This window comes from Leptidea sinapis, chromosome 8, assembly GCF_905404315.1.
Source record: "Leptidea sinapis chromosome 8, ilLepSina1.1, whole genome shotgun sequence".
Lineage (NCBI taxonomy): Eukaryota > Metazoa > Arthropoda > Insecta > Lepidoptera > Pieridae > Leptidea > Leptidea sinapis.
Window position 1 is genome coordinate 9,175,666 of NC_066272.1, and position 14,330 is coordinate 9,189,995.

Here is a 14,330-nt window from a genome sequence, read left to right on the forward strand (position 1 = left end):
GTTTCAGAATAAAAACATGGTAGTCTCATCTAGATTACGTATGTTTTATAATCAACCTAAAGGGGGTTTTTCTTGTAACTGAGTACTTTAAAATAGATTTAAATATTTTTGTCTTATTGTATTTTGAGCTGATGGGCTTTGCTAATACACTAAATAAAGAAATAAACTGATAAAGTGTGGAGTTTATATTTGCTTCTGTTTTCGTTTGATACCTGTCATGTTTATTTTTTATTCCGAACGAATACCGGCGTAACCCTGTGCATGAGCTGTTTGTTTTTTGTTCCGAACAAATACCTGCGTGACCCTGTGCATGAGCTGTTTGTTTTTTGTTCCGAAGAAATACCTCCGTGACCCTGTGCATGAGCTGTTTGTTTTTTGTTCCGAACAAATACCTGCGTGACCCTGTGCATGAGCTGTTTGTTTTTTGTTCCGAACAAATACCTTCATGACCGTGCACATGAGTGTTTTGTTTATTGTTCCGAACAAATACCTCCGTGACCGTGGTTAATAACGATAATTCAAAATTCCAAGTTTTTTTAACTATGCATAAAATTACTTTTAATGCGCCTAATCGTAGGACATTGAAAAGTATCTTACCTTTAGCTTATTTAAATGATTTGATATTCAACGGACAAAATATGATTAATAACATAATAAGGCAATTGTATTCAAAATGCACGCATTAATAATTTAAATCCAATGGAGAACAAAATGTTGCGAGAAAGTCTATAGTAAAATTTTCTCTAATTTATTAATCATTATCTAACTTGTTCGAAGAAAGTTCATGATAATTATATTTAACAAGATCTGAGGACACGGCAGTGATCCCGCTAAGTCGAGCAAAAACAAGCGGCATGGTCGTACCATCCTTTTCTCAAAGAAGTTCAGGCCATTTTCCACCCATTATAACTTCGTTGACAAACGGAAAACTAAAGTTTTTCATCTTCAATTAAGTTAATCTCACATCTTTTAACGGTAGAATAACTGAGTTGCGAGACTTGATTTTTTACAAGTTATGCTTTTGATGGCATACAGTTTTACGGCCGTTCCCAATATACTATCTACAGATACAGATAAATTATTACCTTCTACTGTCAGTAAGTCATTCTTATCGCCTTATATTGGGACGCGTGAATTCCCATTTCCATCCAAACTTCTATCGCTGGTAAGCTATATGTCCTCCCATTGACAGACAGCGTGTACGGATAAGGTGAGTTACCATCGATAAGTTTATTGAGACAGAAAAATTCAACGATAGTTACGATTTTTATCTCAAGGCCACAACCGGAGATAGACTGAATATTGCGAACGGCCGTTAGAGAACAGGTTACATGCACTAGAAGTGACGCCTTCGGAAAATAAATACGTCGAAAATTATTTAGATTAATTTACAAATAAATAATTACAGCTTTATTTCAGAAATCTCGTAAATGAATTAGTACCTACGGATGTGGCTATTTAGTAAAAAAAAAAATAATTCATATTTTGCGACAAACCAAGAAATTTAGGATTATAACATTAGTACTCAAGAATATGAAGCAAGCATTCGTGATCTCCTTTATGAGAGCAACGGGCGAGACGAGCAGGACCGTCAGCTGGCATGGTAATTGTTAGGCCCTACCCATTACAACGCAGTGCCGCTCAGGATTCTTGAAAAACCCAAATATTCTGAGTGGCACTAAAATTGCGTTCGTCACCTTCAGGCATAAGATGTTAAGTTTCATTTGCCCTGTAATTTTGAAGCTACGGCGCCTTCCAGACCAAAACACAGTAATGTTTACACATTATTGCTTCACGGCAGAAATAGGCGCCGTTGTGATGCACATAATCTAGCCGGCTTCCTGTGCAAAGGAGCCTCCCGACTTCTAACCTGAATATACTTTATTGGATTCTTCATTTATGTTCATCCGATGACACTTAATAATTGTCTCTTATTACATTGGTACTTATATAGGAACCGTTTACATCTCGTTTGAAATTAGTTTCATTCACACTATAGGTGGTTCGTATGTTCGTGTTAGTGGTGATGGTATTCGCTCTGTGCTGGCTGCCGTACCACGCCTACTTCATCCTTGTATACCACCACCAGTCGCTGGCTTCCGCACCGTTCGCTCAACACATCTACCTGGCATTCTACTGGCTCGCTATGGCCAACTCCATGTTTAATCCACTGATTTATTACTGGATGAGTAACAAGTAAGTACATTAATTATTTTATTTACATTTATTTTATATCTTTAAACGAGCAATCCTTGTTTATTATATATATAATCTGAATCTCGGAAACAGCTCCAACGATTTTCATAAAATTTAGTATACAATGGATTTCTGGGGCGATAAATCGATCTAGCTAGGTTTCAATTTAAAAAAATGTAGTTTTATCCGTATTTTAATGAGAAACAGCTACAATAATATTCGAATACAAAAATAAATTTCGCCACTCTATACAAGATTATAATAGCTCAGATGGGACATTGGGTGATCCGGGAAGCAGAGGACCCTGGTTCGAATCCAGATGACGTAGTTTTTTTTTTGTTCAAGTTTTGTACATTATTAAAAATCCGAGCAAGGCTCGGTCGTCCGGATATTTTATGTTTAAGTAAGTATATTGTATTAAATATATCATTGTCTTGTACCCATAGTACAGGCTATGCCTAGTTTGGGACAAGATATTTTGTGTAAAAGTGGGTCAGTATTATTATTATTATTATTAATATCAAAACTATCGTATTGTATGAGACCGTGAGTTTATTATCACGCAGGCTCCATACAGCTAGGTGTCAATTGCTCCACTTTCAACATCGCAGTTTTCAGATTTCCCTTGTGACCTTGCGACGAGACAATCCGAACAATATTAATAACAATACCTTTGAATCAGACAAATGCTCATACTCCCAAGGTAGCTAAAAGAAATAAAATACAATATTTCTGTTAAATTTACCAAAAGCAAAAAGCCATCATCGCTGTATTTTTATTTACACCAGAACCCATTCTCTATCTACTAACCCATCTTTTGTTAATCTAATGAAAAAATTGTAATTACTAGCTGGCCTGGCAGACGTTTTGCTGTCCATAATAAATAAAATACAATTTTTATGAATTTGTCAGTAATAATATATCATAACCTCAAGAATTATTTCGTAAAACATGCTCCCTGTTGTTATAATGAAATTGTTTCACATCAGAGCTGTCAAACCGGGCATCAATAAATTCTATCATAGAAAATATGTCCATATATAAAACAAATATTGGAAATAAAAATAAATATGTGTCCCAAATCGAAATAAAAACTATCCTATCACCCAAGTTGGACTAAACTACACTCCATGAAGTAATCCCCATTAAAATCTGTTCATTAGTTTAGGAGTTCACTGGAAACAAACATCACGACACTGGACTTATATATATATATATTAAGAAGATGAAAGATGTTTTGTCGACTGACTATTCTCATTGTAATCGATCTCTCTGTATTTTCCGGTCCTTCAGTTTTGAACAGTGGTTTTTTGCCTCATAAAAATACAATAATAATTGAAAAATTATTGTGAAATCATTTTAAACTTGTACCTACCACTCTTTGTGGTCACTCTATAGTTATTTAAATGTTATATATTATGTACATTTGGTATTCACTTCCAATTTACCAATTAGTTCGGATTCCTATAACATATGAGACTTAAAATTTAATTACTAAGTTCTAATGTTAAGTATTTTTCAACAGATTCCGAATATATTTTCGCTTAGTGCTGTGTTGGTGTCGGACTGTCAAGTCTGCGACACCGAACGACTTGAAGAAGCAGCTTGATATGCAGAAATCATTTTCTGGTAAGAAATACTCGTAAAGAGATTCAATGTTTTGTTTGCAATTAAACACTTTATCAATTTTTGAAGAAAAATAACAAAAAATAAATAATAATCAATAAACAAAAATTAAACTATTTAATATAATTTAACAGGCGAATAGATAAAATATTCAGTAAAAGTGATTTTCCGATCGTTTTTTTATTAGTAATATTGCAATGACTCAATTACTACGTAATTTGCACTGTTTCAATATTATAGACAGCGATAGAATGTACTTTTGTGTAATAAATTCAATTATTAAAATAGAACAATTTATGTTTAATTTGCACGAAGAACGGGAACAATATGGGATTGTGTTTGTGTGAACTTTAATCTCCGGAAACACTGCTCTTTGATAAATTGTTTTAATTTGCTCTCCTTAATGAACTTCACTTATCCTATCACCAGCAGTAGTGTCTACAGTCAGCAACATCGCTTAACTAACTTGAATGTTTACTTGGTGCTCGTTGCAACACAAATCGTCAGAAATCTAATTTGCCAGGAAACTAGTTGACAGTTGTTTGAGTTTTGAATAGGAGTAAAATAAGAGAGGACCTATATTGTATATATTATATATATAGATCCTCTCTTATTTTATATATATATAATTTATTATTATTTTATATTATACATGGGGCACACTAAAAGTTTTGCACTTTTAGCTAATCGGAACTATTTGAATTTCGAATGTTATATTTTTTGAAACGTTGCAACCTTCTTAGGAAAAAAGAAAACAATTGGCGGGAAATCATTTGTCAATTGTTTTTTATCACACATCAAAGTTCTACGTACGCAACGAAAATGGAATTAAGTCGAAAATGCTTTTAGGAGAGAAGCACCTTGCTTGAGCACCGTGAGACGATGGGTTGCTGAAATTGAGAGAGGTCGGGTTTTTTTACATGACGTATTTCCTGAATTCCCTTCAACTTCCGTCAACGAAAATAATTTCAAGCCAAATTTAGAAAATTTTACACGAAGAATTGAAAGTTCGGAAACTTTGGACAGAAGAAGTGTATCAGGGCGGTTTGTGGAGCCGGCCCCCTAGATTCTTGTCAACCGCTATTTAAAAAATTGAAAATTCTATCGCTGCCATGCCTATACATTTATGAGATAAGCCTATTTGTTCAAAAACATATGTGTGATTTCTATACAAAATAAATCCAGAAGGTTTTAAACACAAGGTATCCAAATAAACTTATAATGCCCTTCTGTAGAACTGCATCTTTTAGTAGAAATTGTTACAGCATGTCTGTGAAAATATATAATAAATTGCCCAATGAATTTAAAGATTTACCTTTCAAAGTTTTTAAAAGAAGACTGCATCAGTGGTTAATAAATAAGTGCTTCTATAGTTAAAATGAATTTTTCAATACAAAATGAATTAGTCTATTTGATAATAATATATGTAAATTAATATACTTTTATGACATTGAATTTGTTAATATTATACATAGGTACTAAATGAATTATTAAGTTATTTACGTCTCATATTATAATATCTTAAAATTTTAATTTTATAAATGTTAATGATAGCATTGTGAAATCCGACATGTTTCGGCATAAAAGTAGTGTTTAGACAATTTTGTAATATATTTTGCATGTCATTTGACGAAACATATTGGATTTTCAATAATATTATGTTAACATCTTAAGTACAATGTTTCCTGCAAATAAAATTTCATTTCAATTTCATTTGTTGTCGTTGGATCCCTCATGAACTGACAGCGGAGCAGAAGCGGGCTCACGTGGAATGGTGCTCACAAATGCAAATGAAGTAAGACCACGGACATTCTGCTGTTTATGACATTGTCACGGGAGACGAAACGTGGATTTAATGTTTTGAACCCGAAAAAAAACAGCAACTCTTGTGAATGGGTGTTTGAAAATGAGAACCGGCCAAGTGAGGCAGGCGAGAAACTTTGGTTAAAAAATGATCGCATTTTTTTTCTCAGCTAAAGGTTAAAGCTTAAAGATCAATAGAGTGTAAATGCCGAGTGGTATTCTACGATTTCTTTACCCAGGGTGTTAAAAAAGTTCGCGAAAGACGACCACAAAGCCGCGTTCTCCTACATCATGACAACGCTTCTTCACACACATTCAACAAAACTAAGTCTTATTTTTAGCTTCCAAAAAAGTACAACTCGTCACCCAACCTGCATATAGCCCCCCTGTGATTTCTGTATTTCCAAAATCAAAGATTGGATGAGAGGTTTCTGAATCTTGAAAACGGCTGCAACGATTTTCATAAAATTTAGTATACAGGGGATTTCGGGGGTGATAAATCGATCTAGCCTGGTTTCAATTTAAAAAATGTAGTTTTATCCGTGTTTTAATCAGAAACATCTACAATAACATTAGAATACAAAGGTAAATTTCGTCACTATACACAATACTATAATAGCTCAAATGGGACATTGGGTGATCCGGAAAGCAGAGGTCCCCGGCTCGAATCAAGATGTCCTATTAGTTTTTTTGTTCAAGTTTTGTACATTCTTAAAAATCCGAGCAAGGCTCCGTCGTCCGGATATTATTATTATATCTGCATAACACGTTAACTGTCGCGGTGGTCATTATGACCGGCAGTATCAATCACAGTTTGACAGACTCTCAAAGTCCAAAGGTCACATAGGTATTTAATAATATTAGCGATTCATATTGACCGGCGTGTCCCTGAACTATATACAGTGTTTATGGCCTTTAAGTCTTACTAACAGTTTAACATTATATTTGTCAAGAATGTTAGTTATTACAAAGTAAAAATGTTTTGAGATAAATAACATAATATTTTAAAACAATTTGTTATGTTTTTAAAGGGATAACCCTCACTTTTAGGAATAATACACAAATATAATTTGAAAACAAAATTTTATGAACGATGCGGCACTCGAACCCACGACGTTCGAATGATGTCTCATCATAAAATCTTGTATGCTTTGTTCAACTCTCAGGTCGTGGCTTCATCAACTGTAAAGTAGATCCTGTAGATAACTAAAAAATATTTTAAAGCATTATTTGGATCAAGCTATTCATATACGAACTCTTTATTGGTCAACATTACAGATACAAAATTTATTGTTTGCATTTAATATTGTAATCCGGTTCTATTTATCACCATATCATGGGTCATATGATCAAAGTTGGCTCGTTAGGGTTAATATTACAGATAATATTTAAAATGTCCACCGTGACATGGGTTCAAATGAATTGGTTTAATAAAAGTAATATAAATACAAATTAATATTTTTTTGAAAGCTAGCATCGCAAATTGACAAAGGAGAAAGGGGTTACAAAGTTAATATCTGTTGTTGAATTTTTTGAAATTTTGAAATAAAATTTCATTTTTAAGTGTTAAAATAATTAGAATTTTAGATTTTTTTTTTTTTTATTAGAATTAAAATAATTAGAGTGTGCTTAAATAATTAGAATATATAACAGATACTATGATCGTTGGAAGGTGACTGCACAGAAGAAAATCTTTTCAATTTAATTACTTTTTCTATGATTTTCTTCTGTGCGGTCACTTTACAACGCTCATAGTAACTTTTATATATTCTAATTATTTAAGTTTTTATTTATGTTTATATATTATTATACATATTATAAATTTTGACACACTTTTATACAAATTATCTTGGCCCAAACTAGGCATAGCCTTTACTATGGGTACAAGACAAATATATTTAATACAATATACTTACTTAATATACATAAATACATCCATGACTCGGAAACAAACATCCATATTCATCATCTAAGATATAAAATTCTCGTGTCATGGTGTTAAACATTGAACTCCTCCGAAACGGCTTGACCGATTCTCATGAAATTTTGGGTGCATATTGGGTAGGTCTAAGAATCGGACAACATTTTTTTTTATTTTTTTTTTAAATTTATTTGATTATGCAGTCAACATAAAAAAATACATACAACTTAAAATTATATTATTAATGGGTGAAACCCATCTACGATCAACAGTTACTTTTGTATCGCGATTTTAATATCGACAATACAACGTTTGCTGGGTCAGCTAGTATTATATATGTTTGCACCCACCGGGCTTCGAACCCGGGAACTCTAGCCCAGTAGGCAGGGTCACTAATCACTGGGCTAAATAGGTCATCGATTAAAGAACAGCTATTAAAAAAAAATAAAGTTATATTTGTTTACTTGTGCTGTGAGACAATATTTGACAAATATGATGATTAAATATATTTGGGAAGTTCAGTACAGATTTTAATTTACCTGCAAATAAATAAATATCAGAACGAATGGTTTATTTATAGTTTTAAAACAAGATTATATAGCTAACAGAGAAGAGTGGTTTCTTATTAATTCTTAAGAAGTACGAAATGATGTTAATAATTAAACAACATTATGTAATATACTAGCTGATCCAGCAAACGTTGTATTGCCATATAAAGTAATAAAATATTCAAAAATTAAAATATTTAAGGTATAAAAATAGATGAGGACCGATTCTCAGACCTACCAAATATATCAAAAATAAAAGTTATCGTACTACAATAATCATTACATTCGATTGCCATATTGCAACTCCATTGCGTGCCTGGGGATGGATTAGAATAATATTAAAATCGCGATAGAAATGCCAGTGTTGATTGTAGATAGGTGAAAATTTGAAGTTGTGTGTATCTTTTAATGTTGAATCATAGTTAAATAAATTTAAAAAACAATGTTAAAAAAGTTCAAATAACAATTTTGGGGTGGACCATCCATAGCATTTAGGGTGATGAAAAATAGATGTTGTCCGATTCTCCACCCTAGCCGATATGCACGCTAAGATTCACGAAAATCGGTCGAGCTCTTTCGGAGGAGTTCAATTAAGTACACCGTGACACGAGAATTTTATATATTAGATATATATATTATTTTTATGTTATAAATTGAATGCTTATTGCAGTGAGTCACAGACATTTTCAAGATGGCTCGTCATACAGCAAGAGGTGACATTCGCGACGGCGGAGCAACCAATCCGGCTCCCTTACTCAAAATGGTAAGACCCGTTTAAATGATTAAGAATAGATCAATGAAAACCTTTGATGCGTGTCATTCAATAGTACAACAGCACAAGAAAATCTTTGCGTAGCCACTTTGGAAGGGGATTAAGACTACTACAGTATTCCTGGAACTGATACGAGGGACTAGGAGATTAGGAACCTTCAAGCTTAGCACATACTCTCATTTCAATGGCCGACATCGCTTCTCTTGTCCTCTGGTATTTTAGTTGTCCATTGGAGTGGTTATTACTCCCTATCAGGTATTCCCCCCTCTAGTTTAAAAAAAACATATTCAATAATAACATCAGAAAACATCGAATACTTGTGGTAATTATTATCAGTAACACATTTTATTTTCATTACATAATAATATATGAAACTACTTGAGTTTTTTTTTTGATTAATGGTGGTATTTAAATATATACAACGTATGTTTTTCTGTGCCATTTAAACAATATTTAATTATACTAAAAGGTAGTTAAACATCGGATTAATTAAAATGTTGGATTGCAATAATATATTGATAACTGTCATAAAGTAATACTCCATATCATTGGGAATTAAATGTATACACGAAAATTTTGTCGTTTGAATATAATTGAACATGCGATGGACGCTGATCTTTGTATAGATAGATACTTGGCACTCCCATATTATAATGATAAGAAATACTAGCTCCTATATATATACTACTTGGCGTTGCGTAGAGACGTAACTTCATTGTGTGTCTTCTACCGCATTAGCACGGGGAGTGTTCCGAAGAGCTGTTTAACCTGATTCCTGCCGCCGAATTCCACCTTCGCACGACACGCCACAAGTTAGGATATCATCCTCACCATCTGGATGTGTGGCGGTCCTCCACAGTGCGGTTTTCAAGGAGCTTTCTTCCACGTGTTACAAAGCTGTGGAATGAGCTTCTCTGTGCGGTGTTTCCGGGACGATATGACATGGGTCCTTCAAAAGAAAGCGCGCACACCTTCCTTAAAGGCCGGCAACGCTTCTGTGATTCCTCTGGTGTTGCAAGAGATTGTGGGCGGCGGTGATCACTTAACAACAGGTGACCCGTACGCTCGTTTGTCCTCCATAAAAAAAATTAAAAAAAAATCGGTAAAGGTACCTTCTCAGTGTCTCGCATAGCCTTTTCAATAACAGAGCTAATGCATAAATAGTTATCAAATATGAAGGTAAAATTGTATTATTGCGAAACTGAAGTGGCAGTGGGCAGAGCACATAGTTCGACGGACGGATGGCCGTTGGGGCAGTAAAGTCCTCGAATGGTGACCACGTACCGGAAGACGCAGTGTTGGTAGGCCCCCCACAAGATGGACCGACGATCTGGTCAATATCGCCGGAATACGTTGGACGAGTGCAGCGCAGGACCGATCGTCGTGGAAATCTTTGGGGGAGGTGTTTGTCCAGCCGTGGACGTTTTCCGGCTGATGATGATGATGATGAAAGTAAAACAGCTTGAAGGTTGCATTGGTTGGTATAATCACAGCCTATGCATTTTCAACACCTTAAGCAATACAGGGAATATCAAAGAATAGTTGCTAATCGCCATTCGTAGGATTTTTATTTATTTATTTTATTTATTTAGAGCTTTATTTCCTTACGTCTATACATTTAGGTATTCACTAATAAATTATATTTATTAGGATGTGCCAAAATACTTTTATTTATAACTAGCTACCCCGACAGACGTTGTTCTGTTTATAATAAAAAAAACTCTTGCGGGTAGAATTTCGTAAATTCCGTTCTTAGCTGACCTTCACTCGGCGAAAGGAATATTCCTACCAAATTTCAAGTCTCTACGCCTTATGGTTCCAGAGATATCGTGATGAGTGACCATATACGTGGAAATCTCTTATAGATAGCGATATATCTATTATAAATAAAAGTATTTTGTTTGTACTGTTATTTATTATTATTTCTGGTAAAAGGCCTGCCTTTAGCGATAAAAGCCTCCTCCATTAATTTCTACTCCTTCCTGTCTCTTGCAATTCTTGTCCACATCTTTCCTACTGTTTCTAATATGTCATCACTCCATCTCTTATTCTCTCGAATTCGTTTCCTATTCATAGGGTACCAGTTCATTACTACTTTGGACCATCTTTCGTCTTTTGTTATACGTCCAGCCCATTTCCATTTTAAACGTAGAACAGGTAAGACTACATCTTTTGCTTTGGTTTTCTTTCTTAATGTGATATTACTAATTGTGTCTCTTATTCTTAGCCCCATATAACTTCTCTCAATTCCTCTCTGACAAACTTTATTTTTATCTAAGCTTCTTTTTGTAGGATTAAAGTATTCAAATAATAGCAGCTAAACTCGCCAACTTTGTTTATATTCGAATACGCAAAATAAAGCCCCGTGAAGGCCTTTCGTTAAGTTTCCGTGCTACTTTTCCTCAATAAATCAGAGATACTGTTAGAGTTTCATTCAATATGCTTGTTGTTTACCAGCTTGCCATCCGAGGTTTATTTTAATTTATATAAGAAGTCGGCCTCAATCGTAATTTGACCATTGTTCTTTAGGATATAAAATTAATGAGGTTTTTGAAGTGAAAACTTAAGTTATTATCAGTCTCCATTGCATATGATGGCTAGGTTATGGGCCAGGGAGACTATTTCTGCCGTAAAGCAGTAATGTGTAAGAATTATTCTGTTTCGGTCTGAAGGGCGTCGTAGTTACTGAAATTACTGGGCAAATGAGACTTAACATCTTATTTCTTCAAGATGACGAGCGCAATTGTAGTTTCTCTCAGAATTTTTGGGTTTTTTAAGAATCCTGAGCGGCACTGCATTGCTTGTATAATCATAAAAAATGCCTTGAGCGATTATTGGTCGACATTTTGACTCTTGTCTTGAAAGAACGTAAAACTGTATTGCCTTTGATTTTTTCATTTATTGATTGCTTTTACTTCACAATCATCATGAAATTTTGCACGCACGTTGCCAGGGTTACAGAAGAGATGCGAATTTTCAAGTTCACATTTAACCAATTTTCATCAAGGCTATTTAATCTGTACCTAATCAGTCGCATAAACTATGTACAAATAAGTGCTTTAATTATTTTGTATATCTTCAACAGAGCATTTGAACACCAGTTCAATTTTGCTAGACGAAGGCAGTATTCACAGGAAGCCTTTGGAAGCTGTACCGGGAACAAGCCGATTTTATTGTGATGATCAATTGTGAATTCCTACCAAATTTCAAGTCTCTACGCCTTATGGTTCCAGAGATATCGTGATGAGTGACCATATACGTGGAAATCTCTTATAGATAGCGAAATATCTATTATAAATAAAAGTATTTTGTTTGTACTGTTATTTATTATTATTTCTGGTAAAAGGCCTGCCTTTAGCGATAAAAGCCTCCTCCATTAATTTCTACTCCTTCCTGTCTCTTGCAATTCTTGTCCACATCTTTCCTACTGTTTCTAATATGTCATCACTCCATCTCTAATTCTCTCGAATTCGTTTCCTATTCATAGGGTACCAGTTCATTACTACTTTGGACCATCTTCCGTCTTTTGTTATACGTCCAGCCCATTTCCATTTTAAACGTAGAACAGGTAAGACTACATCTTTTGCTTTGGTTTTCTTTCTTAATGTGATATTACTAATTGTGTCTCTTATTCTTAGCCCCATATAACTTCTCTCAATTCCTCTCTGACAAACTTTATTTTTATCTCAGCTTCTTTTTGTAGGATTAAAGTATTCAAATAATAGCAGCTAAACTCGCCAACTTTGTTTATATTCGAATACGCAAAATAAATCCCCGTGAAGGCCTTTCGTTAAGTTTCCGTGCTACTTTTCCTCAATAAATCAGAGATACTGTTAGAGTTTCATTCAATATGCTTGTTGTTTACCAGCTTGCCATCCGAGGTTTATTTTAATTTATATAAGAAGTCGGCCTCAATCGTAATTTGACCATTGTTCTTTAGGATATAAAATTAATGAGGTTTTTGAAGTGAAAACTTAAGTTATTATCAGTCTCCATTGCATATGATGGCTAGGTTATGGGCCAGGGAGACTATTTCTGCCGTAAAGCAGTAATGTGTAAGAATTATTCTGTTTCGGTCTGAAGGGCGTCGTAGTTACTGAAATTACTGGGCAAATGAGACTTAACATCTTATTTCTTCAAGATGACGAGCGCAATTGTAGTTTCTCTCAGAATTTTTGGGTTTTTTAAGAATCCTGAGCGGCACTGCATTGCTTGTATAATCATAAAAAATGCCTTGAGCGATTATTGGTCGACATTTTGACTCTTGTCTTGAAAGAACGTAAAACTGTATTGCCTTTGATTTTTTCATTTATTGATTGCTTTTACTTAACAATCATCATGAAATTTTGCACGCACGTTGCCAGGGTTACAGAAGAGATGCGAATTTTCAAGTTCACATTTAACCAATTTTCATCAAGGCTAATTAATCTGTACCTAATCAGTCGCATAAACTATGTACAAATAAGTGCTTTAATTATTTTGTATATCTTCAACAGAGCATTTGAACACCAGTTCAATTTTGCTACACGAAGGCAGTATTCACAGGAAGCCTTTGGAAGCTGTACCGGGAACAAGCCGATTTTATTGTGATGATCAATTGTGAATTAACTGTGAATAGTGTATATATTTTTAATTGCTTAATAAGCGATATATGTATACGAAACCCCAAATATCGTACATTAACGATTAAATTCATTTATAATTAATTACGTCATACAAAAGCATAATAGCTATATTCTGTTAACAGAGACATTAAAATGATACAAGATTATATTTTGTTTATGTAAAAAAACATAATTATGACTATCCATTACATAGAATGTACTATAATATAGATTATTGTAAATTATTAGTAATATGCTTCGCAAAAAAATAAAGTGTTTAAGTACCGCAATGTTTGTTTTATTTTATAATTAAGAATAAAACACTGAGTTTCATAGGAAAATAAAAAGGCATAAAAGGCATTTATTTTCTCAAAATTGATTCCTTTAGAATTCTTTTTGCTGTCATTTCTTATACTACTAGATACTACTACCGCTTCGGAAACAAATGGCGCTCTGAGAGATCAGAAGCGGCGCATGAAACTCTCCCAGCATTCTTTTTTTTGCGCTCTTTTCAATAAAAATATACAATATTGTACAGTCATTTCTATCGCTATAAAATAATCACAATCTAGTCCCAGTAAAATAAATGAATACTAAATGCATATAAAACATGTGTTCACTGTATGACAACTAAAAATGAATCATGATTAACTTATATTAAAAGTATTTAGATCGAGATTTCCGTCGTCCATCAATCGATTTGAATCTGTATTACAGTATGTCAGTCTTAATCACAGGATTATGTGGATTTGCAAATTGGAATACAGATTCCAATTTGCAAATCCACATACGGCCGTTTTCAATAACGTATCTCGAGTTAGTCTAGTTTAATGACAAGATCTTATCTATCCATAGTTATG

The 14,330-nt window shown here is 33.8% G+C and overlaps 1 protein-coding gene across 1 annotated transcript in view; it reads left to right on the forward strand.

Moving 5' to 3' along the window:
- LOC126965613 (tachykinin-like peptides receptor 86C) overlaps positions 1–13,760 on the forward strand; it is a 41,171-nt gene extending 27,411 nt beyond the window's left edge. The window contains exons 7-10 of the mRNA XM_050809281.1: positions 2,000–2,196; positions 3,722–3,825; positions 8,765–8,857; positions 13,363–13,760. Coding sequence (XP_050665238.1) covers positions 2,000–2,196; positions 3,722–3,825; positions 8,765–8,811 — 348 coding nt within the window. The 3' untranslated portion in view covers positions 8,812–8,857; positions 13,363–13,760. The remainder of the gene's footprint in view (positions 1–1,999; positions 2,197–3,721; positions 3,826–8,764; positions 8,858–13,362) is intronic.
- The last annotated feature ends 570 nt before the right edge of the window (positions 13,761–14,330 follow it).